At 41.9% G+C, this 26825-nt stretch overlaps 2 protein-coding genes across 3 annotated transcripts; one reads left to right on the top strand and one right to left on the bottom strand.

Moving 5' to 3' along the window:
• Nucleotides 1–80: 80 nt before the first annotated feature.
• On the bottom strand, nucleotides 81–6788 carry C3H1orf131 (chromosome 3 C1orf131 homolog). The gene is made up of 6 exons (XM_054514227.1): nucleotides 6531–6788; nucleotides 4080–4136; nucleotides 2926–3021; nucleotides 2145–2231; nucleotides 1086–1138; nucleotides 81–429 (listed from the first exon to the last, which is right to left on the bottom strand). Exons 1-6 carry the CDS (start codon nucleotides 6786–6788, stop codon nucleotides 300–302), a joined length of 681 nt encoding a protein of 226 aa, XP_054370202.1. The 3' UTR covers nucleotides 81–299.
• On the top strand, nucleotides 6772–26825 carry GNPAT (glyceronephosphate O-acyltransferase). 2 transcript variants are annotated; one of them, XM_036379892.2, is made up of 16 exons: nucleotides 6772–7017; nucleotides 10428–10616; nucleotides 13025–13201; nucleotides 14039–14168; nucleotides 16360–16487; nucleotides 16944–17019; nucleotides 17610–17761; nucleotides 17852–17982; nucleotides 18667–18890; nucleotides 21056–21301; nucleotides 21715–21794; nucleotides 23518–23658; nucleotides 24550–24649; nucleotides 24743–24836; nucleotides 25776–25837; nucleotides 26130–26825. In XM_036379892.2, the coding sequence occupies exons 1-16, from the start codon at nucleotides 6787–6789 to the stop codon at nucleotides 26171–26173; spliced, it is 2205 nt and encodes a 734-aa protein (XP_036235785.2). In that variant the 5' UTR covers nucleotides 6772–6786; the 3' UTR covers nucleotides 26174–26825. The 2 variants fall into 2 exon arrangements, with proteins under 2 accessions (XP_036235785.2, XP_036235784.1); XM_036379891.2 differs by having other exon boundaries at nucleotides 10425–10616.

Below are 26825 nucleotides of genomic sequence, written 5' to 3'. Positions count from 1 at the left end.
TACTTACAGCCAATCAGCTGATTCTACAAAAAAAGGGCTTTTTTAGCACATATTGACTAATAAAAATAGCCTGTATAACATTCTTAATAAGAACTCTAATCTTTATTATCTTTATTTATAAAATAGTAAATTCTAATACCCATCCCAAAGCAGAATGGTACATAAAAATCCTGTAATAACAAGATTAAAAAATTAGGATATGGTGGATAGGCAAAAGGCCCCAGAAGTCTGTGTTGCTAGCAATGTGAATTCTCTTATGCATATTTGCATATTGTCCATTTCACTCTGTATCATGAAGTTCATTTGCTAACTTTAGATGATTTAATTTTCTTTATGTCACGGCTTTGCAGAATCAAGGTCCCATTTCTGAATTTTCCAACTTGTCCTGCAGGCCAGATGCTAGGCACTGATTTCTTCCTCTTGGCCTTCCTGAAAGACGGAGAGGAAAAACAAAAATTAAAATAAACAGCAGAAACACAGGTAAATGCTTAATATGGTGAAAAAGTCACCTATTTATGCAGAGTTTGGTATTATGTATTGGTACCATTATTATATATGGTATTATCACACCATAGCATGTAAAAACTTCAGAACATTTTTCCTTCATTGACATGCAAAATTTACAGCACATTACAGCATGATTTACATTTTTAAAAGTTTAGAAACACGAAGATTTTTGGATAGAGAAGGAAGACAGAGTACAGAGGAAACCTGCAGCACTAAGATTAGGAAATGTCAGCTCACTTTCAAGCCTCTGTATACTGTAGCTTATGCTTTGCAGAAATTATCTCTTAGGGCAAATGCTCTGAGCAAGTGGTGTCTCATGAGTCTGCACACAGGGATTTTCATCCCTCTGACCTCCCGCTGCAGTCTTAAGAGGTGTTGAGGCAGAACTGACATACTCCCAAGTAAAGCTGTGGAACTGAAGCCTCTGGAACAGCTTGGCACTGAGCAGTGTCACTATTTTTTGAGGAGTTCAGCACCCAGAGAATTTTGTTGCACTGTGATGTGCATGATTTCTGGAGTAAGACTGTGCAATTACACAGGGGAGATACACTAGGGAGACCATGTTAAAAACACCTCACCTCTCCTGTTCTTTCTGCTTCTTCTTCTTCTTAAGAGAATCACCTTTATGTTCCTGTTTTTAAAGACACATATTTTAATGAAAAAGGAACAGAGCATGCTGGTTAAACAACCACCTGCACAAAGAACATTCAGTAAATAGCCTTTACTTCACAGAGCAGCAGGAACTTAAAGCAAGTTGGGAGACCTTCTGACAGAACAAGTGATGCAACATATTATGGAGCCACTGCCAGGAGCACCCAGAGCCCCTCCTAATGCCTATGGAAAGCACAGCCCACTCACGACCAACGTGCTGTCCTTGCCACGTGCAAAGCAGAGGCTTCCTTCTTGGGCATGTGACAGATCCCAAGGTCAGAAGATGGACTTGCTACCAGGCAGGTGAGTCCTGTCACCCAGCTGAGGCCAGCTGTCAAATAACAGGTTCAGCTGTGACTGGTCATGCACTTTGAGCCACATGACAGAGCAGGAGAAGTAGGTCCCTGGGGAAGAGGGCAGCAGGAAACAGGCTGATAGAGCAATTACCAGCCCCACCAGCCTGCTCCCAACTACATGGGAAAGCTCCATAAGGAGGCAGAGAGTAGGCTTAGAGCCAGATGGGCTGTGCTAGAGGATGGATGCAACAGAAGCCTCACCCTTGCTTTAAATAATGAGTAGGATCCTAGATGGAATTTTGCTGATAAAAAAGCAGTTGAAGATCTGGCTCCCTATGGTCAGACAACATGCAACAAACTTTAATTGGGGACCATTCTGTTTCCTCTTAAGAGGAAAGGATAAAAAAAAAAAAACCACTGCTGATTTTGTGTCATCAGTCTAACAGCCTGGAAGGGTGAGGCAGTGAAACCAACCACAACACAAGCCTAACTCTGTGTCTTCATAGTGCACACAACCAGCTTTTACCAATGAGATTAATCCTGTAGGAGCCAGGAGCCCAATCCACAGGGAGCAGCAGGTGTCAAGCTCAGGCACTCCTCCTGCTCCTGAGGTGTTATTATCTGTCAGGCTCTTTTAAAGAGGGCTGGCTCCTACACACTGCCTTTTTCTACAGAAAATTTCATACAAACCTTTTCCTTATCAGCATCTTTCACTGCTTTTTTCTCTTTCAGTTTCTCTTGGTAAGTCCTGTAGTTCATATGTGCCTTTTTGGGGGGCTGCAACAAAGATTGGGAGGGATACTGCTGATTAAATTTTCAAATAGGTTCAAAAATTATTCACACACTTGTACAGACAGCACTTTTCACACTGTGGTGGCAAAACATTAGAAATGCTTATTTCCTTTTGGGTGAGAGGATTTGACTTAAGAGACATCAGGTAATCACTAATTGTTTCTTTCTTGGTGAGGACAGCAGAGAGAGACAATTCTGTTCTGTTATCGGTCCTACAAGGTTTACATACATACTCTGAGCAAAAAAACCCAACCCCCTTCCTAAAAAACACCTCAAACATTATTTTTTTGTTTTATACTAGTTATGATGAACTAAAAACTTTTCTCCATCTTTATCTGTCTGTGAGAATAAAGATTTAAAAAGTGAGCCCCACTCTCCAACTATTTATTCGTGAATGGCCTGATTAAAAATCAGTAAATGTTGTTTTTCAGCCTGATCAGTCATATTTGATCTGTAATCTGTAACTTTCCTGATAACACAACCATACTAATTTTCTAATCGTCTACAGAAAATAGACAAGACAGAACAGATGACGTAAAAGTAAGGATGAAGTGAGAGAAGGGTCAGGGCAGGGGATTTTGTGTTTTAAAGGAGTAATACCAAAGCCCCTCATGTTCTTTACTGCTTTTCTGCATTGTAACAGCTGGGTGACCTCCAGCACAAACCAAGGGACAACTACCTTGGCTCCCAGCATGATAGCACGCTCCTGTTCCCAAACACGTTGCTCCTGCTTCTTGTAGCCAGTGATTCCAAACTTGTGCACTTCCAGGCGAGCCTAGAACATTGCAGAAAATTGCAGGCATTTCATAATGTCCAACCTGTTGTAAAGCAATGCCTGGCAGAGTTCAATGAAGTCATACTCCTGAGGAAATCCTGGCTAATACTGGAAATTGGTGTGCTATAAAATAAAACTAACTGAGTTCAGAACTATACTGCAGAGCAGTTAACCATTGTCCAACTAATCTCTGGATGGTGAAGACTGTCAGGGGGACGATTTTCAAATCTCCTCATTTCACATGAGGTAACACATGGAATGGATTTTTTCCATGTAAAAAATGAGCACTTATCACTGAGAAACATGGACAGGCAGAAGGTGGTTTGACTACATACATAGGTAGAGTTAACACTACAGAAGCATACCATGGCAAAACCACTAATGAATCCATAATCTTTTTTAAATCTGTGGTTAAATCTCCACCCTCCTTAGCTCCTTAGTACAGAGCTCCATGCAGAATCTCCAGAGACAGATTCCACTGGATCATAACGCATCCCTGAGCCATGATTAGGCACACAAAACAACTTGCACAGATCTGTAAACAAATTAGTAGCTAATAAGGCGGCCAATGCTAGCTATGTTCACGTAAGAACAGATGAGAATAAAAAGACAAATGGAAAAAGCTATTTGTTGTTTCAAAAACAGATGCAAATACACTTTTTTTCTCCTTCCCACATGAGATGTCAGTGATTTAACACCATAGGGCAGAAAGAACCATGTTAAACATTATGGGAATTCAAGCACCTTTACACATCCCCCTCAAATTCTCATTGGAAGATCAGAAAGAAAGGTCATGAAGTTGTAACACACCTCTCTCCATATGGAGCAGCTGACTGCTGCCAGCCTGTTCCTCCTTTGGTGTGGCATGTAGCCAGAATTACCTATTAGGAAATCCTCACCTACAAGAGAGATTTCCTATTAGGAAATCCTCACCCAGAATCCTCACCTAGCCATTTCTAGAAAGGTTTCCCATCAGTCCCACCATAGCCTTCTGAAGTATATGTGTACACATAACTGTACACTAAAAGAGTGACATTAGTCTGATCCTACTGACTTACCTTTTCAAAGTTAAATTCTTGTCTGACTGCATTTTTCTCTTCATTCACTATTTGAGTCTATAAACAAAACAAAGCATTTCAAATTAATATGACAAGTAAGACCAGTTTAAATGCTGACTGGGATAGCTTTCTGAAAAGCAGTGAGATGTAAAGTCAGTAGTATGGAATAATACACAGGTTTCCAGCAGCATTTTTTCTAGCTTTATTACCAGGATCTGCTAAAAGAGACAGTTTCAATGGCATTGTTCTAGGTAAGTAAGAGAAAAACCGCCACGTGTGAGCTATGTATCACTCATATGTCCATTTCCAAACCCATACTGAACAGCTAATGTAGGATAGCTCATGGATTTTAGCTCACTGTCATTTTATTTGAGTCACTGTTACTGACTGGTAACAGTGCATCTACTCACAGCTGGGGCAATATACAGAACAAGCTTAATTCCTAATAGCATGGACATATATTAGTGTCCATATCCAGCTTCACTAATGCCAGAGAAACAGCTCCAAAGGGTGCACTGTCAGCAATGGCAGAACCCACTTAGCAGAGGCTGAAGAAAGGACTGGCTCAAAATGAGCTCAGAGAAAAGTGTATCTTCTCTACTCCACAATTTACACAGACACCTTCCATCAGCAGTTCTCAGTTAGGAGGGGCACTCTCCAGGGGGAACACACTATCTCCTAGAAAGAAAAAGAAGCACAAAATCCCCAGGGAGAGTTCCATGCTTGCTTGTTACAAGACTCTCCCCCATGGGACACTGTGGAGCAGTTACAAATCTCCCAGGATTGTCTCCAGGACTGTCTGCTTTCTGATTTCAGGGAGGATGTGCTGTGGCACCTCTCCGAGTGGAAGCTCTGCCCACTCCCAAGCATGCTGATGCAGGCAGGCAAACTGCCATTTGTTCAAGAGATTACCCTGTTCACCTTCCCTGTTTGCTCCCAAAGGTACAATCCGCTCAGAAGAAACCCAAGTACTATATAAACATTACAGCTGAACTGAAATACATGTCATGCATTTCCTTTTCACTCTGCAGGACCTCAGGGCACAGTAAGTCAAAGGTTCAGGCCCAAGGGTTACACCAGGGCTTCCCTCTGCATCCACCACAGCGAAACTCCTCTAAGCTCTGCAAGGCTTCTATAGAGAATTGTGATTTCAACCACAAATAAACCCGGTTATCTTCAGAGGATTTTGCTAACAAGCGTAACACCAGTATTTTCAGGTAAAAAAACTCCAGCTATAAAAAAAGCTTAAGAGGAAGACATGCTGGGAAAAGCACAGAAGTTTATGGATTCAAATAACTGCTTGAGTCTCTTGAAGTCCCCAGTTCCAAGCAATCAAATCCCCAATATCAGTAAGTCTCCCTGAACTCAAGACAGCCATATGTTGGCCCATCAGAGCTTATTTTAGAATGGGCTTCTGATATTATGGCCATAAAGACAACTCAAGGAAAACAACCAGAGAAGCTATAAAATCTGGAGACCAATCAACCCCTCAGCTCAGCTTCCAGCCAAACCTATCCAGATCTCCCTGCTGAAGAAACTCAGCTACAGTTTTTGGTAGCGCAAAGCAGTTTAGTGGTGAGAAACCAAACCAGAGGACTGATATCTAATGCTGTCATGCCTTCCCCCACTGACTACCCAACACTGATCCTCCAAGAACAAATGCTGCCTGCCAATGGCCCAGTGCTGCTGTGATGCCAGAGAAGAGAAGCAAGTTTTAGCACTTCGCATCCACAGCTACTGACAGGAACAGAGCAGCACACAAAACTCCTGGGCACTGAAGTAATCAACAGGCTTTGACTTCCATCTCTTTCACTTCTTGCCGTAACATCAGGCCTGTCAGCAAATCAATTTAGTTTGCTGAAATGCGCCTATTTCAAACACAGGATTCTTATCCAGAGATCTGAAATTGATAAAAAATTGGTCTTCAAGTCCTACCCCCTCCCCTGCTCAATCCTGCCCCTGTTTCCAGCAGCCCCACTGGGAATCAGCAGGACCAGATGCCATCGAACTGAGCACGCGGATGGCCAAACCATGCGGATTTCCAGGCAGCTGTACCACAAGAGGGACAAATCCGGGCACGGCAGAGGGCTGGAGCGCCCCACGGCGCCCACCCTCGGGCAGGGCCGGCTCGGGGGCAGCGGGGACAGCGCCCGCCCGGCTCTACCTGTGCTGGGCCCACGGGCGCTGCCGAGGGGTCGTGCCGCTCCTTCCTCTTCCTCCCGCGGAACACCACGACCTCCACGGCGGGCGGGCCGGCGGGGGCCGGCGGGGCAGGGCTGGCGGCGCTCAGCTCGGCCCGCAGCTCCCCGAAGAAGCCGCGGGCCCCGCGCCGCCCGCCCGCCGCCGGCTGAGGCTCCCGTCTCTCCTCCTCCTCTTCTTCCTCCACTGGCGGCAGCACTGCTCTCGCTTCGCCGTCCTCTGCAGCGCGCCGCCCGCCTCCGGGCTCCTCACCTGTGCCGAGCACATGCCGTGGGTCAGCTCCGCGCCGCCGCTCCGCTCCAGAGCGCCCATGCCCAGCCCCCTCCCCGGCCCCCCGGGAGGACCGTGGTGCCGGCGCAGCGCCCGGCCCGGCCCCCCGCACCCACCCAGGTCGTAGAGGGCGCCGAGCACCGCCTCCAGCCGGCGGCGCGGCTCCCGCGGTCCCATGGCTGCCGCGGCGGGCGGGCGGGCCGGCGTGTGACCCCCGGCGGCTCCCGTCGCACCCGACATGGCGCCGCCCATGGCGCGGTGCCCCCGCCTTCCGCCGCCGCACCGCGCCAGGCAGCCGGGCCGGGGCGGCGCGGGGCCATGGGCGCCGCGGGAGGCGGCGGCGGGCGGCAGGGCAGCGCGACGGGGTAGGGCGGGCGAGCGGGGCGCGGGGCGGCGCGGCGGAGCTCGCAGGACTATGGCGACGGCGGGGGCGCCCGGGCGGGCGCGGCGAGGGGCGCCCATGTACTCGGTAGGCGGCAGCGGCGGCGGGAGCGGTGCCGCGGGGAAGGGGCTGCTCACCTCACCCGCTCTGCGGCGGCGCCGCTCTCTCTGAAGGGGAATGACGGTGCTTGGCGCAGTCTGCCCCTCCATCCCTCACCCCCGGTTCGTGTCCCTGGGGAAGGGGAACTGCACTCCGGAGGGAGGGACGAGGCCTCTCCCGGGCCCCGGCGGGACCGGACGTTTTCCCTCAGCAGTTCATCTTCCCGCGCGCCCTTCGCTGCCTCAGCTGCTCCTTCACTGCCTGTCGTGACAGTCGCGACAGCCAGAGCTCCCGATCCCGAACGCCGCGGCTCCCTCAGAGCTGCCGCGGCAGGGCGGCCGGGCTGGGGGCGGTGGAAAGTGTCTCCTCCTGAGGGAGGCAGCGTCCCGGAGTCCGGCTCTCTGCGGGGGCAGGGGTCCGGACACCGGGCGCTCCGCAGGGCTTCAGCCCGCAGCAACCTGTCCTGCCAGCCATGGGGAACTCCGCGCTGGGAGGTTGTCGTGGGCATGGAGCGGCCGAAGCGGGTTTTCCCGTGTTACACAGTGTAAATTACTTTATTGACCTTGTTCGTTCCCCGCAGCTCCTTCGTCAGCCTCAGACAAGGAGGTTTAGGTGTGGGGTGCTAAACCCCACCTCTCTGCAAGCGTTTGGCCGAGGGGACTAGGGAGAGAGGGAAACCGCTCCTTGTTTCAGCAGAGATTCCCAAACTTCTCTTCTGTGTCTTGTCTGTGTGCTGGTATCCCAAGGGCATCGTGAGCACCATCGTTACGTTGCATATCCTAGTTATATGGAAGCAGAGGAGTTCCAGGCTCCTGCTGTTTTGCTTCCACACTTCACCGCTGTCACAGTAACAGTGTGTGCCACCGAATCTTCTGATGTCCGGGTTTCCAACAGTATGTTTTCCAAGTGTGTTCTCTACCAGCTGGCAATTGAGGCTGGAACAACAGCTTGGCTGTAATGCGTAAAAGCACAGTTGCAAATCCTTAGTGTTTGGTAAAGTGTGTGGTTTGGCTCCCTCAGTGCTCCTTCAGAACAGGGCATGAAAATAACTATTGCCATGGAGAGAATTCAGTTGCACATCAAGTCTGAAGACCTCAGACAAAGAGCAGAGGCATAGAGGTGATTTTTCAGTGGGCCATGGCCATAGCAAAACTCTGCTCACAGGAGTCGTGCTGGGGAACAGCTGCAGCAGTGTGGTGACTGCTGATGTGGCTGATCATGCCTGTGCTGAGTGCTGCCTTTCTTTGTCTGGATTTCATGTAGTTGCAGATTGCAGGGTTTTAACTTTTTGTAACTGACATAAACACTGCTTAGATATTCTGAGCAATGACTTGTCACATACTGATCTGAGTAGGTGATACTTAGAGTCATTTTCTGCTACTATTCTGAGCTTTTTTTGCCATTATACAACATAAGGGATTTATTTTTGTTTTATTTTAATCAAGGGGTTTGATATAAGGTGTCAACAGCAACAGATGGCTGATAGAAACTATTTGCAGTCGTCTTAACAGATCTTAGCTTACTCAGCTCTTGCAAAATACTAACCAATTGAAAGCTGTGAAAGAAGAGAGGTTGAAAGCTGTAATGCTAAATCATACAGGACAAAACCCCCTAAAAGTTTTAATACCTGTTTGGGATTGTTTTGAAAGTCCCTGCTGAGTTTGTTCTGCAGTTAATTCTCTAAACTGTAGCTGTGGAAAGAAAAGTTATACAATCTACTAAATGCAATTATAGTAGAGGGATGGTCTCCAAATTTGCCTGTCCTGTGTGGGTCAAAGAACTTGAGAAGGTCAAACATTATAGTGAGATTTGTGTCCTCCAATAAAACGAAATTGACTTTTGATACAGATGAGGCTTTGAAGGATTTTTTGTCGTTCTTAAGTGGAGATATTCCTGATTTGAGTTGTTTTGTTTTGTTCCACCAAATTACCTTGTGGTGATGAATGGACAGGAGCTAAAGGTTTGCTCTCTGCAAATGTCAGCTGCTCTCTGACCGTGTTGCTGATGTGGCTCTGGTTGGCTGGCTGGCAGTGAAACCCGACTCCCTCTCCCAAGGCTGAAAACCCAGCTGCCACTGCTGGGCATTTTGCTTATCTCTTGCTGGTGCTCCCCTGTATGTTGCTGGCCAGGCTTTCCACTCAGCACCAGAAAAGGTCACTGAAGGAGCTCATGAAGCATGTTTTAACCTTCATTATCAGTTTGGTTCTGCACGGGTCAGATATAGAAAGGGGAGGTTGAATGAATGAAAAGATTGCCAGTGCTACTCTTCAAGTGGAACTGTGGAAGAAGACATAAGCATTTTTATTTTTAATATCTTCTAATAAATATGTTTGGTCATAACTAATACTTTTTTATTTAACAGAGGCTTACTCCAGTTGTCTTACTTACCTGGTGGCTGTTGCTGCTGGTTTGAAGCTTGGAGAAATACAGTTTCACTCTTGGAAGACTGAAGGGTCATTCATACAAACTGTAGTGATACAGGAGATAATAGGAGACATCTCTCTCCAGCACAAGGGTCTGCTAGCTCAAAGGGAAGAGTTTTGTCTGAATTTTTTGCAGCAGGATGGATTCACAATTAGTTCTTGGTGCCCTGGGGTTTTTCCTGCTTGGCAGTGGTGGTACTGATTACTCAGAGGCTGTGCTCTCTTTTTACCTACATGTGCACCTGTATTGCATTCATGTGGCTGACAGAGAGGTATCTTGTTTTTTTTTAATTTGTTCTTGCCTGGTAATGTTTCATGCACCTTACATCCAAGCTGTGTGAAAGCTACAAGTCACCAAGGTTCCAGATGCAACTTTTAAGTAGCAGGGATTATTTTCTGTGTGTTGATGATTGGGTTTTTATAATGTGAATCATGGTATTGTCTTCATGAAGCTGTGAGAGTTGGAATCAAAAGTCTTTTAGTTAATACCTATTAATTACAGAGAGGCTGGAGGCAAGACACTTCAGCTTTAAAAACCCATGTCTTCTTGCAGTTTCTCCCTGTTGTGTGGAATTAAGTAACATGGCATAGGGTGATTTTAAGATCTTTGCAGTTGAAGGGATTAGGGTAAGGGTTTTTTTTAGGGGGGGGGAGGAAGAATTAAGTAACATGGCATAGGGTGATTTGGGGATCTTTGCAATTGAAAGGAATTAGAGTGAGGGTTTTTTTTGGGGGTTGGGGGGGTGTATGTTTGTTTGTTTATTTTGCTTTTTAGTTTCTTTCTGGATCATTCATGCAAGCAGGTGGTATTGGCTCCTGCAGTCACAGAGTGTAACATGCAGACATTATTGAAAGCTAAGAAGAAACCCCAAATGTTGCAGAAGTAGCACATATCATTATTTTAGTGCTGTAGCCAAGCAGGTCACCAAACAGCTTGAGACAGTGTCTCATTCTTCATTTGTATGTTCCTAGCAGAAAGAGCTCACATCAAAGAAAAGAGATGAGTTTGAGGATATCTTGGAGGAAAGACGGTTGTCCAGTGACTTGAGATACGCCATGAAGTGTTACACCCCGGTGATCTACAAGGGACTTTCACCTTGCAAGCCCAACGCTATCAAAAGTGCTGTTCTCCACTCAGAGCAAGTTCAGTATGTTATCAAGCAGGTGAGTCTGGACAATGAGCTCTAAGATGAGGTCGATCACACAGCCAAGCTTTGTGTGGCAGCAGGGAAAAAGAAATTGTTGCTGACCTTGTTAAAATGGTAATTGTAGTTTGGAAGATGGTCCAGTAAATAAATAACTCTTTTGGCAGGAAAAAGAAAATACTGGAGTTGCCACTAAAACTGTCAGGTTCATGAAACAGTGTTTTGATTTTGCATATACAACACTTCATCATTAATTTATCCAGTGTACCTGACTTCTTTTTTCTCTTTCTCCTCATACTCCACTGTTCTCACCACAGAACAACATTGTGAAAGACATTAGCACTCTCCTTCCTAGCAGATGTTTTTGTACTTTAGGGGGGTCTTGTAGGAATTTTATAGGTTAATGATGCATTTATGAACAAGTCCTAAATGCTACTTTCACTAAAATGAGAGTTCTATATCACAGATAATTCTTTGAATTAGAAATACTGTTTAAGATGTAACCATATTTTTTGTTCTAACATGAAGGGCAGCTACTACTTTATAACAAATAAAGTATTTTATGGTTAGGCTGGCTGATACTTTGCACTGTCTTTAAATACCTGAAATATGTGTGTGTGTTAATTAGCAGCATAAACTAATTTCAGTAGCCATAAAAATAATTGCGAGCGTGTAGAAATACCTAAGGTGTTTTGGTTAGTCCTGAGTGACAGGCTGCTGTAAATTTTTTTCTATTTGTTTCTTTTAATGGCTAGTATTACCTGTGATACATCAAAATGTGTTGTAATGTGACAAAGTAAAGTATGTCACTCTACACCACAAAGTAGTTCTGTTTCCATTATGGATTGCTAAGTAGTATGAAAGCCAAAAAAATCTTTCAACTCCAGAGACACTAAAAATTTACTGAAAGAAAATACTTTACAGAGGATTTGATAGAAAGACGTTTGTGTGATGTTTTCTTCTAAAGTACTTTCTTGATAGGAAATTATTTTGATGAATATTTTCTGGCTGCATCAAGTGGTTGAAGGGAGTTAGCAGACCTGCCATTGCAGCCTGGTTCCCAGTTTTGCACCAGAGGTTACTGGAAGTTTCTAACTGAGAGTGTCCTGGGCAATGTGCCCAGTCCTCTACGATGAGGGTCCCTCCAGCCTGGGCAAGGTTTGCACAGCTTTACACAGGCGTACTTGAATTTGTTCTTGTGCCAAATTGCTGCGGTTACTAAAGTTCAGTGTGGGAAGTTAAGGTCATTTGTTTGTTTTAGCTTTCTATATGTGACTGGTCTGGGGTTTTGGTTTCTGATTTGGAAAGTTCTTAGTGCCATATCCAGTAGATTTGCCCTTAAATCACACAAGTGAACTGTATGGTAAGCCTTTTGCTGGTGAATGAGAACAGAATCTCTTCCTGCTGAATAACAAGAAGAATTTTTTGGCTTCGTAAGCAAGACTGATTTTCTCAGGCTTAAGTGAAAGCAGTTTATGGCTTCTTTAAGTGGCTAAAATAATCAGTTTAAACTGCATGTGGAAATATGTAGGATAATGGGTAATGCATTTAAGAAAACACATTTGACCTAGTAGCTGTGATAGTAAGGTATATGGAGGTAGATTGGAGGAGATGGATTTTCTCTTATGTCACAAAATGGAAATAATAGGTAAGCAGCACTGGCTTCCAAACAGAGATGTGCTTTTTTGGAGGCTCTTTCTTCTGACATTCCTTTCCTCCTCTATGTTGAGTAAAAGTCATGTTCCTTATTCCATAACAGTAAAAGGCTTAACTTTTCAATAAATATTTCTAGATTCAAATACCAAATTAGAGGGATGGCCATTATTTAAATCTATTTTAAGGAACTTCAAAAGGGGATGTGCATGGCAACAGAAGAAAGATCATTGATATGCACAGTTGGTAGAGACAGTGCTTTGTATGCAATTCAGCTCTCCATTGCCAAAGGAATGCATCACAAGGAAATGGTAGTGTGATATGGCTGAGGTTCTTTGTAAACTCTAACCCAAATGCACTTAAAATATTTACATTTTGACTGTCTCTACAAACATAGCCTTCATTTTACTATTGAAAGAAAAATGCACAGAGTCTTCTTCAGACTGATAATATAGGAAATATTCTTTGAACATAAATATCCTCTGAATGTGCTGCAAGTTAAAACATTCATATGTTGTGTTTGGGGGGAGGATTGTTATATGTCCTCCCGCCACCGTTGGCGTCCAAGGTTATTTTGGTTTTTAAGCATCTTTAACTTGGCTTTGTTGGCTGGCACCAGACAGATTCTGTATGATTTAGTCCACACCTATTACATAAAACAAAATCTTGTGGACTATTGCAGTAGTTCTCCCATAGTAGCTGTGGCACATTAGAATGGTGTACGTGGGCAAAGAGAAGGGAGCAACTTGTCACTGGTGTTTTGTTTCTCTTTAGTTAGCAAAAGAAATGGGAGAATCACCTGATATTATTCAAGAAGAAGCCACAGAAATCCTGGATGAGATGGGCCACCGTATGCAACTAGGAGCTGTCAGATTTTTTGCCTTCACTCTGAGCAAAATATTTAAACAACTTTTCCAGAGAGTTTGTGTGAATGAAGAAGGAATGCAGAGAGTGAGTACTGGTGGGAGGAAAAAGTTAAAATATTTTCAGACCAGTCACTTGGACAAGAGCTCTAATCACAAATAACAAATGTGAAAAATACTCTCTGAAAAAAAAAAAAAAGACAGCACTCACTTTTGTTTATTAGTGCATTTCTTAGTAAATGTAGGAGGAAAGACAGATGATATGTAAGTATTTTAGAGGCAAACAGCTGTCAGGATTTTTTGTATATTTTCCAAATGCTTCCTATAATAAGGAATACCATGTACCTGTGAGTATGTTAGATCAGCCACTGAGAGAGTGTTTTCTATCTGATATTATAAAATAAGAATGCATTTAGCTGAATTGGGGGTCACAATATAATATTACTTGGCTGTTCAGCAACACCCTCATACAACTAAGTGTGGTGAAACACTGTGCACCTCTGAGGAAGGAGATGCTTTAGGTTTTCCTCAGTTTCCAGGAACCATTGTCCCCCTATTTCATTTCAGGATATTGCTGTTCTGGAGGGTACAGTGCATTCCCTGGAAGTCAGCAATGTCAGTCCTGACAGCCCCTATTTGGTTTCCCATTCCCATTAAAAGGGATTGGAATTAGACTATCCCATGATGGGGTGCCCCTAGTTTTTGAGTCTTGTGATGCTTGTGAGCCTCAGGTGGCTACTCTGGAAACAACTGCTCCAAATTTCCAATGGGTTCTGTGCTGAAAGTGGTATTGATTGTGTGGACAGAGAAGCAACCCTCAAGCAAATGGGGTTTTGTTTGCCTTAAGCCCTGTGCAAGTCCATATTTGCAAATTTCAACAGTCAGTAAATATTGGGACAATATTGTTTGCACTGTTCTTTTTCAGTTGCAACACGCCATTCAGGAGCATCCCGTGGTGCTGCTGCCCAGCCACCGAAGCTACATAGACTTTTTGATGCTGTCTTATTTGCTATACACCTATGACTTGGCCTTGCCTGTCATTGCAGCAGGAATAGGCAAGTATGTTTTTAACATTTTCAGGATTCAGAGAATTGGTAGCATTCTCTGGTAGCTGCAACTATAAGTAGTTGTGTTTAACTTCTGCTCCAAATATATCTTGTTAAATCCTCCTTGGGTAAGTTGCTTATAGTGTCTGAAAGCTTCTCATTGGTGCTGAGTCCTGTCAAAGGTGAATATTTTTCTTAGCAAGTTCACCCAGAAGTATCCCATCTGTAGACCTGAGGCTGGGGCATAGATAAGGGTTGGGAAGAATACTTCTATTTGCTTTCATAGCCTGGTAACTGGGAAGAACTTACCCAGCTGCTACTGTGGGTGCAGAACTTTCTGTGGTACTTCATACAGTTTAAAGTGCAGTCACAGCAGCCAGTTACAAAGTACCAGACATCTCATGCTTGTTTCTGATGTGACTGATTCCTTTGAAGTATTGGCAGAACTTTGTGACATGCTGAGAACAGAGCTGGCAGGGAAATGATATGGCATATTAGAGGTCAGGATTTTGGGCATACTTAGTTGTAAAGCAGACGAAGCCAGTAAATTTGTAGGAAACAATTCTTGAGGGTTTGAACAGTATCTTCCAAGTTCATGTACTTTTTGATAATCTGGATACTGTCAACCCTTAACTTAGAAACCTGTTCTTGGAAGTCAGGAGTATCAAACAGGCCTTCTAAGCAGGCCGAAAACCACTCAGGTCTGGTGCAGCACTGTTACCTTTCCATGCACAGGTAAGGTAGCCTAGCAGAGATGTTGGAACTTTCTGCTTTACTGTTGTCTGCTTTTCCAGTCAAGAAGTTAGCAAGACTAATAAAAGCTTTGAGAATGGGCTTGCTCTGGAAGATGAGATTTCCCTGGTCTTTGAGTTTGCTGCATCTGGGTGATGCAGGTTAAATTCACAAGTCCATGTTTCACAGCTGCCTTGATCAAGGTGTTGCAGTTTGCTTGTGGTGTATTGTAGAATCTGCTCACGTGTTGTTACAGGTATTGGTGTAGTCCTTTGCTGACTTGGATTAGAGTATTTTTGAGTTTTGGACCTCAAAATAGTATCTTAAGGTACTACTAGTTTAGCTTACAAGGATTTTTTTAATGATTAACATTTTTTAAATGCTTTGGGTGCTTCAGGGTCAAAGTTCTCCTAAAGAATTAGGGGCTTGTAGCTTGATGCTGCCTGCACGTGTGTATTATTTTAAATTCCTCTGGAGAAAACAGAGGATACAACAGTTCTCTATGGTTGTCGTTGTATTTCATAACTGCATGTCATGGTAGAGGTTCACAAGATGTGGTTTACAAAGTCAGTCTCAAATCAGCACTTCTGCTGAGTGGAGAGACTCTCCTGATGTAGGTGGTAAGTGCCTTTGTTAGTTATCTCTTGGCTTCAAGCATACAGAGAGATCTGTAGGGATTAGCTAAGGGAAGGTAAACAGTTGCCAGTACATCCTCATACAGTACATTAGCAGGAATCTAGCTGGTGTTGGGATGATGTTTCTGGCACCTGTGACATCTTCAGGGCAGTCATTGTCAGTGTTGCAACTAGAAATACGAATTTATTTAACTGAGTATCTGTTCTCCAGTGTTTCATGGATTGAGGTGGCAAGGAGTTTGGAATGGCACGTTGCCAGCTTACATGTGGACTTGTTTTAAATGCTTCCATAAGAACTTTGTTAACATTAAGTGTTATTTCCTGCTTTTGACAAGTTAAGCATTGACTATCATTGCTTAAAACTGAAAAACTAAAAAATAATTTTAGCTGGTTTGGTGTACATCCCCCACAATGATGAGTCAGGATCATAGATGGTCTAATGTAGTTTAATTGGCTGCCTAATTTCTGTGTCTTCTGGAATATGTTCAGTAGGAGCTGCTTTTTTCTAAAGATGAGTGAGACAATGTACTTGAGAAACTTAGTCTTTATTATGGCTGAACTCTGGCCATCTAAATTATGAAAATAAATTGTTCTCTAAGTGAATGCAGCTTAAAAAAAATCACAAGCATATTATAATATGCCATTCTTGTCTGTATAAGTCTTGCTAGACAATTTGAAAGCAAATAAATGTGTTGGCAACAAAGGAATCCTTGAAAGAGATCTTCTGTATTCTGGTAGTCAGCGTGTTAGAAATGTTGTGGTTGATTCTGCTGGCTGATATTAATCAGTAAATTGTGTGTGTGTGGTTTTGTTTTTGTTTGATTGTTTTTCAGATTTCCTAGAAATGAAAATAGTTGGTGAGCTGCTACGAAGGGCAGGTGCCTTTTTTATGCGACGTTCCTTCGGTGGGAACAGACTCTACTGGGCAGTGTTTGCTGAATATGTAAAAACCATGTTAAGGGTAAATAACTTGCTGAGATCTCACAATGTGTACTAAGAAATACTCTGTTGGAACAATTCTTGTGAGATATGCAGGATGTCTTGGCTGTGTGACTGAAAGTCTTCATGGCGATCTGAGTAAGTGCTTTTTACCTCAGATTTGCTGTAGGTGAAGACCATGTGTGCACTCTATTATTATTACACAGTTCAGTAAGTGATAAACAAATTACTCCTCATCAGTTCTTTTGGATTGTGTGCCCATAGCTCCTGAAATACTCAATATTTTCATTAATTAAACTATATGGTGTGAAAAATACAATGGATGAATGTATGCTTACAGATGAATTAAGTTAGATATGTTTGTCTTTCATTATAAAAACCAACTTACTTACATTTGAAGTACTTAAAACTATTTGTGGGCAATAAAGAAGAAATGTTTTTTCTGACTCGATTTTGTTTGTATGTTTTACTTTTGAAGAGTGGCTATGCCCCAATTGAATTTTTCCTTGAGGGGACTAGAAGCCGCACTGCCAAGACTCTGACTCCAAAATTTGGTATGTTTATTTAAGATATGGAACTTCTAATATTATTAGTGTTTTCATTAGTGGCTATGTGCTTTGTAAGTTCTTTGGATAGGAAGGGATGTTAATGTAGAGGGAAATTGGGGAAGTCTGTCAGAGTATGGAAAACACCATGGCTGGGTTCCAAGGCCGTACAAAGAACAGCAATACATTTCACTTGCACTCTACTGCTTTTGTTCCCTTTGCCCCATTGTGTGCTGAATTCAGTAACTCTTCACCATTTTCTTCCTAGACAATAGGCATCCGCTGGCCAGCAGGGAAATACTGTAGTTCTAACTGTAAAAGTAACAGGGAATCTTTAGAAGGAAGATGCTGTGCAAGCACAGAGCAGTGCTGCTAAAAAGAGCACAAACAGCTGTCCAAGAGTGTTGCTTCCATTTACCCTCTATTTTAAGGCTTGGGCAATGTCTTTTGCTTCTGCTTGCTTGAAGAGAGAACAGGCACAGTGCACACCTATTAGCAGTTTCTAAAATACAAAGATATCCTTTTCAAAGTTAAATTGCAGTGGCTTTTCCCTCTTTGAAAGGGACAGGTGATTAATGTTTTTTTTTCCCAATTGGCAGGTCTTCTCAGCATTGTGATGGAACCCTTTTTCAAACGTGAAGTCTTTGACACATACCTTGTTCCCATCAGCATCAGCTATGAGAGGATATTAGAAGAATCTCTCTATGCATATGAACTCCTAGGAGTCCCAAAGCCCAAAGAATCTACATCTGTATGTAAATTCCTTAAGAACACAACATAAGTGGACGTATACACACCCTGTAGCACCAGAATTTAAGTTTTCCTCTTCTCGTTTTCATAGGGGTTGTTAAAAGCCAGGAGAATCCTCAGTGACAATTTTGGTACCATACATATCTACGTTGGCCAGCCAGTATCCCTTAGAACCTTGGCATCTGGGAGGATCAATCGGTGCCCATACAATTTGGTTCCCAGGTACTGCATCTTTCCATGGTGTATGCGCAGGAAAAACACTGGTTTAGTCTACACCTATGTGAACTACCTAAGATGTTCTCTTATACTTTGTTTTCATCTTCTCTCACCTCCCTCCATCTGACTGTTCAAATTGCTGAACCTGTTTGGTTGAGCAGGGGCTTATTGTGCTTGTGACTGCGTGTTTCTGAAATGAATTTGAATTGTTCCTTGTGGGTTTCCCTGTGTTGAGAAGACACCACTTTAAAATTTAATGGTGATGCATGAACCAGGCAAAACTCTGATTCCTGAGAATGTGGTGCTTTTGCCACTTGAAATTTTCACCTTCCTCCCACTTCTTGCATTATTCCTGCAAGCTGTTAAGTGACCGTATGACAGGGAGAGCTGTAGCTGTGACTGGATTGTGTTGCTTTTGCAGTTTTTTCTGTAAAACATAATGCTTTTGATTTTTGTTTGAAGACAGCAAATATACAGCATCAGTACAGAGGTCTGTGCTTCAGGTACTATCATGCAACTACTGATGCTCTTTGCTCTATACTTCTGTTTTACATAGCACATAGAATCACCCTGCAGATGCTAGATGCTGTAAAGTGACAGGTCTGGGAACAATATGAAAGAAATAAAGAGGGTTGTTATTTCTATTAGACTTTTTGAGCTCTTTACCTTAAATTGCATTGTTTTTTTCAGACATCTTCCCCAAAAGCCATCTGAGGATATCCAAGAATTTGTCAGTGATGTAGCTTATAAAATGGAGCTCCTGCAAATAGAAAACATGGTTTTGAGCCCATGGGTGCTAGTTGCTGCTGTCCTGCTCCAGAATTTGCCAGCTATGGAATTTGAGCTTCTAATAGAAAAGACTCTGTGGCTTAAAGGCTTAACACAGACTTTTGGAGGATTCATTGAATGGCCTGGTATGCAGAGAAAGTGTTATTTCTGTTCCTCTTGTTGCTTATGAAAGATAAATTATATTTCTATGGAAGCAATGTACAGTAACAGCTTTACAGAATTCTTAGAGTTATAAATGGATTTTAGGATATGCTAAAAATCATGCTGAAATCTGACATTTGACTTAACCTGTTGAAGATAATACTTTGAAAAACAGGTGGAAACAGAACAGACTTGTATCATGAATGTTGTATCATGAAGGGAGGGAAATTATCAAGTGAGAGGGAAATTATAAGGTACTTTGTCAGAGTACTACAGTTTGTGTAGTGTTTGTCTTTCCTGTCTTTCTGAACTGTGTGTAAGTCACAGGCAGTTGTCTGATCTGCACCACTTAACTCTGTGTAATGCTACATGTCCTGCCTGGTACTGGCTACAGTATAAGTTGTTACTGGTGCAAAGAACTAGCAGAAACAAATGGGTAGAGGAAATCAAAACTCTCAGTTGTCTGTTTATTTTTAAATTTCATTTTATCTCCAGAAACAATGATGATTTATATACACCCCCCCCCATATATATATACATATGTATGTATAGTGTATATATTGTCTGCTGAAAGATTGATTGTGCTTTCAAACTTTGTTTGAAATTTCCCTCTGTGAGCCAGAGTGACACAGGCAATTTTAGAGCCTCAGGATGTAAGTGGTAAAGCTAGCAAAGAGTGGTATTGTGTAATGCACGTGGCTAAGGTGCATTTCTGCTGTAGGTAGACTTAAGCCAAGGATCTTTGCTTTTGTAGTCCTGTGTATAATCAAGGATCCCTCTCACTACTACAATAAAGAAATAGGAGCAGACTGCTGGTATAGAAGAGCTCTGTCACCTCTGGAAAAAAAAGAACCACTTCTTTCAGGGGTTGGCACTACAGGGAATGCAGGCAAGGTCTGCTTCTGCCAGACTGATAAAAGCAAGAATTTCATGGCAACACTTAAACAGCATTTCAAATCTTACTACACAGTAGACTGAAAAACATACCACATCCGGATTTGCTTATTTATTTTGTTTATTTTCTTAGCAACAGTTAGTAAGCATTTGCTTTAGTAGAGTTGTCATGTAGTCAGTAAATAGCAAATAGGCATGGTAAAGAAATGGAGGAGGGACAACAGCTGAGTGGATTTTGTTAGAGTGTGCTGTCTAGTGCTCGAAGCATCAGTTGCATACTGGGTTTGTTGTTTTGGTTTGGATTGCCAATTTGAAAGAAGAAATACATTTTAAAGGCCAGTTTGCTGATGCCAGCAACTGCATGTACGCTCTCCATTCTGGTCTCCAAACAGCTGGTTATTTCTGCCCTTGTCATGCTGGTTGGTCGTTACAGGCAGAATATTTGCAAAATTTTATATTCAAAACAGGAAGTGTAAAAATTGCTTGCACAGACTTCTGCTTCCTATTGCATTGAGAAACTTGGGAGCTTTAGCAAAACTCAAAGTAGGTTGAAGGAGTAAATAAGATGAAAGGAGACTCTACATGAAATCTGTCTTAAAGGAAAGGAATACGATGGGTTTTTTCTGTCAGAGGCTATATTGATTTGATATGCCTGTGGTGCAGTGAGCATATAAAGTGTATTTTAGTGTTAAATATGAAGTTTTTATTGCTTGCTTGTCAAATTGTTTCTGATTTGATGCAGGGAATGTTTCTCATTGAGTACGTATGTTATGTAATAATATTTATGCTAAGAATTTTTATAAATTTAATTTGGGATGAGGCATTGCTTATGTATGAAAGTTGATGAAAAAGTTTATTGAAAGATTTGTACCTCTGATTCAAAGCTTGTAATGTCAGAAATGCTTAAGCAGAAGCATAGTCTCTGTTTCCTTACTAATGAATGTTTCCATCAAACAGATATATCCTTTTTCTATTTGAAGGCTCAGAATATTTGTTCCAGGGACAAAGGAACAATTACAATTTGCAGTTGTTAGTAAGTGGAAGAATTCAAAGCATTTTAATTATAGAAATGTCTGAAATTTGTTCTCACCATGTCATACTATGCCTAGTTTGCCAGTTCCTGGTATGGATTCTATTGGAACAGCTCTCTAACTGAATGTTTGGTGTAGTGTCTGAAATACTGGTGCATTTTGAGCTGTTTCAGTAGAGTTATGCTCCCTTTTGCAACTTCCTGAGTGTTGTATTTTCCTCCTAGATAACCTGTGTGCCAAAAAAGCAGTCCTGTCTGGCCTCACCCTGCATTCCAACATCGCTGGCCTTGTCGATGGCCATGTGGTCCTGAATGACAAGGGAGTGGAAGATGGAGCCGTAGGGGAAATCGTCTTCAGGCACGCGCTGGCCGTGCTCATGTGTGCCACGTACAGGAACCAGCTGCTGAACGTCTTTGTGCGCCCGGCCCTGGTGGCAGTCGCCTTGCAGATGGCACCCAGCTTCAGAAAAGGTACCCTGGGGCTCTGGGAAGCTGCTGGCTTTGCTCCTTGTGCCATCGGCTGGGAGAGGAGCACCAGCTTCCTGTGACTGCTAGCGGGAGGTATCCGAGACTGTTATGCTTGGGATAAGGTGGATGTGGTGGGAGGGCATGGGGATATTTTGCTTCCCTTTTTTTTGTTTGTTTACCCTTTGATCCTTTTGTAGGATTTGATTGTGGCATCTAATGCATGTTCTGAGAAGCTGCAAGCCCTGGCTCTTTCCTTTTCTTTACAGCTGAATCAAGTGCTTTGAGTACTTGCTGTTCTGTTTGGTTTCTGCCTTTGTATGTATGCTTCAAATGCCAAGTCTGTATTTTATTTAAGTAGGTACTCTCTTAAAGAAGGAGTAAATGGCTCTTCACTTGCATTTACAATATTTTTTCAGAGGAAGTCTATAGCTGCTTCAACTTCTTGAGAGATGTTTTTTCTAATGAGTTCATCTTCTTTCCTGGCATTTCATTGAAGGTAAAAATATCCCTTATACAAAAATACTGATAGTAATGCAACCAATTAAAATAGCATGATTCCAGGGCTCTGCTAAACAAGTGCTTTGTTTACCTACCAGATATCACCTTGATCTGTAAGTGGGAGAACTACAAAGGGGGTCATTATGTTGATTGTGAAATATTGTCTGAATCCACAAGGTTGCCAATGCAATTTTTTTCTCCATTCCAGTAAAAAAAAAATAAAAATAATTAAATTGCCCAATTCTGAACTATTAAAATTAACTGTAGCACAAGTTTGGCTTTTTCACATAAAGCTACCAGTCTTCCAGCACAGATCTGAAAATCTGTGTTAAAACAATCTTTTCAAAGAAGTGTAAATGCTGTCAGGGGTGCAGCCTGTGAAGGTTTTTGAAGTGAGAGCTTTCCTAATGGCATAATAGCTTCCCTCTTAGAGTCTTTGGAGGCTTTACTTGCATCCTTTTTTGCTTGAAAAGAGTTTCCTCTCATTTTACCTCCTGCCCCATGCAGGCATCAGTCAGACAAAGCCAGTATTGTTCCTGCACACTGCCTTATTCCAGGGCTCAGTGTGCCTGTGTGCACCCCTAGCACAGCTGGTTACAGGCAAGCTGGGAAAACTGCAGGCAGCCCTTGGCTCTCTGCAGGACTTGCTCTGTCAGTTTGTACACAAACCTGCTTGGTCAGAGCTGGCTCAGGTCCAGCCTGCTTGAAATGCAGGTGAAAACAAGTTTATCAGTTAAAAAGCTGGTTCAGCCTCAGACCCAATATAAATTGGTATGTATAGTTTTTAACTGGATTTTAAACTGATTACATGTTATTTTTATCAATGCTGAGGACAAATATATGATGGTGATAGGTACGATCTTTCCTGCCTTAAAAAACGAGATAGTATAATTTTCACAAGAATGTTCAAGACTTGCAAACGTATTAAAATCTCATAGATTTTTATATAGATGAGAATTGAGCCTTTTTTAAAGGCTGACTGGCACAGTTAAGTTTTATTTGTTGACAATTTTTGCCTCTTGCAGCTTTCTTGAAATAGCAGAAAGTAGCAGGGAGCAGGAAGGTGGCTGGCTATGACTGACTTTGCTGGAGTCTGATGAAAGAGTTGCTGTGATGCTAAGGGATCTTTTAGCCACCCACTCACCGCTTTATTCATTCATTTGCCTGTCATGTCCTTGTCCCATCCCTTTGTGTAATCTGTCCCCCTTTTGCCTATATTGGCAGTAAAATGGTTTTGACCTTGACATTTCCATACTTTGTAAGTTTTTGGCCATTTGTTTTCTGTTTGGTAGAGGGCAGGTCAGTGATCTGTATTATCATTTATTGCAAACACTGGACATGAGATAAAGGCAAACCCTTAGTTTAAAAATAGGTAAATGAATAAAAAACACCCCCAGGAAAAAACTCTAAACTGACAACCTGACCCTGTTTTGACAAAATCCTGAGGGAGCTCAGGCTGGCTGTTGCAATAGCAGCTACAGCCACTTTCTTTGGGCCAAGGTCTGTTATGCATTGAGGACCTGCTATGTTTAAGAACATGTTCCCACTGCCTTTTTATATGAGTATTTTTGGGAGACAGAAAAATTTTGGTTCAAGTTTCTTGACAACTGAGTTCAGAAATGAAAGTGGTGCCCTGTTGTGGTTTCTGTTGTTGATTTTGTGGGAAATAGTAGCTGCACTTCTGTAAATGTTAGAATTTTAGTTATGCATTTCTTGCCCAGGATTTTGAGGAAGGATGTTTTCTACTCACAAAATGTGATGCCATTCAAACGAGTCAACAGGAGATTTACCCTACTGACAAAGGAAGTGGTACAGTGTCTTTCTTGTCAGCTATGTTCAGACCTTTTGTGGAAGGTTATCAGGTATGTTGTCCTTCAGAAAATTATCTCTTTTTTTTTCTTGTGTTTTGTAGGGAAAGTAAGAGAGCTGTGATACTTCTGTGTAAATAGGCTGAGAAATGCAAAAGTTAAGAAACAGCAGTAATAAATCTTAAACCCACCCTTCCCCAAGGATCCCAATTTTAGCTTTTGGCTCAGACTTGTCCAATTTGCCAAAGCAGTAACTGTTATGTGATGTGATGGCTCATTGTAGGTTTATAAGATTCATAGGGAGTGTGCTGCTACCAGGTTCATTGTTCTTTTTTATGAGGAGCTCTTGCTTAATTCATTTTATGTGGGTTGTCCTGCCAGGTGTGGAAATGAGTTTGCATCTCCTGTCTGAGAGCTTTTATGGGAATCATTAATTCCACCCATTTCTCTTTAAATTCTTCTGGTTTTTCCAAGGTTTTAATAAAATAAACATTTACTACATTCCTGTAGTAAGTAATACATACAAACCCAGAAGGATAAAATCTCAGGTAAGTCAGTATAAGATTGGTGAGACTGGAGGTGTTCAACATAGCGGAATGTAGTTAGTGATCTGATGTATGAGGTGTACTGATGTGCCCATTTTTTCTCATCTTCAGAACAGGTATTGCTTTAAAAAAGTTAAACTGTTTTGAGTTGTAAGAATAAGAATGTAAAATTAATGTCTAAGGTAGCTATTATAGAAATATGGAGTCTTATTTTAATATTGGGATTCTTTTACCTGTAAAACAGTAATAAAACTTTCAGTAGCCCTATGCAATACCTTTTGAGGTCCTCCCTGTGCTTTTCAAAGTGGAATAGTATTACTTACAAGGACACATCTATTTATAACTCGTTACAAGCTGACAATCTAAAAGAAAGGAATGCTCATTTTCTTGAAAATGTTAGTTAATTTTCAGATACCTCTCAAAGGAAATGAAAGAAGCATTTACTGAGAAGCAGTTTATACCTGGAATCCGCAACTTTGTTTTTCAACTTCTTGAGAAGGGTGTGTACAGCTGTTACTCAATATGGTTTTACAAGAGTAGCCTGTTAATTGAAAATTATAAAAATTTTAATTGTGTTTCTACCTTCTCCATAGGGAGTACACAATGTTATGAAGCGCTGTCTTCTGACATGCAGAAAAATGCCTTATCAGCTCTTGTGCAACTGGGCGCAGTGAAGAAGAAGAAAATGTAAGTAAAGTTAGATACCTGGTGCATAGAAATCTTAGTGGCAATGCTTAATGTCTGAGCTCCTAGCAGAACAGCAGAACCCCAACTGCCTGAGCACCAGAGGTTGATTGGAGTCATAGAGAAGATGCAGTAGTTCCTTTCTGTACATGATGTGGAAGTGGAATGGCATGCCCTCATAGTGGAAAGACTCCTGTGGGACCTAACAAAATTCATTAACTCACTATTAGGCTGCTTCTGATTCCCTTCACCTTTTGTTTTCAACTTTCCTCCCAAGACTCTGATAAGAAAAGAACAGCACTGCTTATTTGTAATACTGTGTGCTACGGTAAGCCTTGTGAGGCAGTGTAAGCAATAATCAGGAATACTGGTAGTTTTGAAGAACTTCAGCACTGAACTCATCTCAAAGCAATTTAACTGAGAGCTTAATAATTTGAGTCTTTTTACACAGTTCATGGTTTATAGGCCTAAGATTAAAATGCACCTGTTGCTGTATGATGTGTTATTCTGTTATCAAATGAATTTCTGTTGGGGTGCTCCTCACTGTGTTTAAAAGTATGATCATGGAAGTCCCCAGTAGAACAAGTCCCTGCAGTGTCTTGAGTGTTCCACAGACATAGTTGGCAGCTGATGGCCTGAGCTATTTCCTTATGCCTCTGTTCATTAAATGATTAGGTTAAGGTAAATGTTAGCTAAATTCCCCTTTCAAGTAAAAGGAATAAATTGAGTGCAACAGAATTTGGCAACTGTGAACAAGAGAAAAGGTAAAGAAACCATGAGTGTTCTAGAGTAGAAGTTTGACATGTTCTTCAATTAGATATGTATGCTGGTGTCATGAAAAATATTATGTAATTATGAAAATGTTTAATTTTGATTATTTGCGTAGAAATTACTGGAATAAGGAATATTTTTTAGTAAACTTTTTTTTTTAAATAATTGTAGGCCCAGTGGATTCACTTACAATGTAAATCAAGAGGCTGTTAGTAAAATCCTGGACATGTTTGGTAAGTGTTCTCTAATTAATTTGAAGAGAGCTTCTCAAGTTATAGATTACTTTGGACAATGCACATATGTTAGATTTAGCTAGTAATTCCATAGATTTAACTGCATAAAAATCTTAGTAATATTTTTTTACAGTGCTTTTTCTGGTATCATTAGCTGCAGCTTTGAAATCTCCCTTCTTTATTTCACATACTGGCAATCCAGTGGCTGAGGGCAGTAAAGTAAGAAGTAGTTTATTGGCATGGTGTTTATAGCATGTTGATCAGAAATATTTAGTGTGGGTTTTTTTGTTAGATGCTCGGATACCTGTACAGAAACCTGTGGCTGCACGACTCTGAATGGTTCCTGATGCTGTGAGTGGATGTAAGCTCCTACTGAGAACATGGACCACTGCCCCACTGGAGCACGGATAGGAACAGACAAGGTTCCCCTCCTGCCCAGCCAGCCTGCAAGTGTGGGAGGCACAGAGGTGTTTCTTCAGCTGGACAGCTCTCCATTACCACTTAGGAATTGCTGCTGAGGGGCTTAGAGGTGTATGTACATCCTCACCGTGTTTTTGTTTTTTCAAAAAAATTAAACATTGTTTCTTTTTTTAATAAACATTGAAAGAGATGTGCACAGCAATGGCTACCTACATACAGTTTTCTAGACTTGTAACAAGGAATGTGATTGGTTTCAAGTATTTCATGGATGTGAAAATGTAACAGGGAATTAAAAGACTTGCTATTAAAATTAATACTTAGAAAAAAATGTTGCTGGCTGGCTAAATGTAAGGCAAGGCCCTTATGAATGAAGAGCACAAATCAAACCTCGGGCAATAACCAGAACTGATAAATGTGTTGGGTTTTGTGTTTTGGTATTTTGTGTTTGGGTTGGTTTTGGTTTTGTTAGGCTTCTTTTTTTGTTTTTTTTTTTCTAAGGCAGCTTGGCATTATTTTAATTACTTAATGAATGTTATATTTAAACATTGAATTAAAGCACCGTCGATTA

This window comes from Molothrus ater, chromosome 3 (assembly GCF_012460135.2).
Source record: "Molothrus ater isolate BHLD 08-10-18 breed brown headed cowbird chromosome 3, BPBGC_Mater_1.1, whole genome shotgun sequence".
Lineage (NCBI taxonomy): Eukaryota > Metazoa > Chordata > Aves > Passeriformes > Icteridae > Molothrus > Molothrus ater.
The sequence above is the reverse complement of the archived record's forward strand: the minus strand, read 5'-3'. Positions and strand labels throughout refer to the sequence as shown.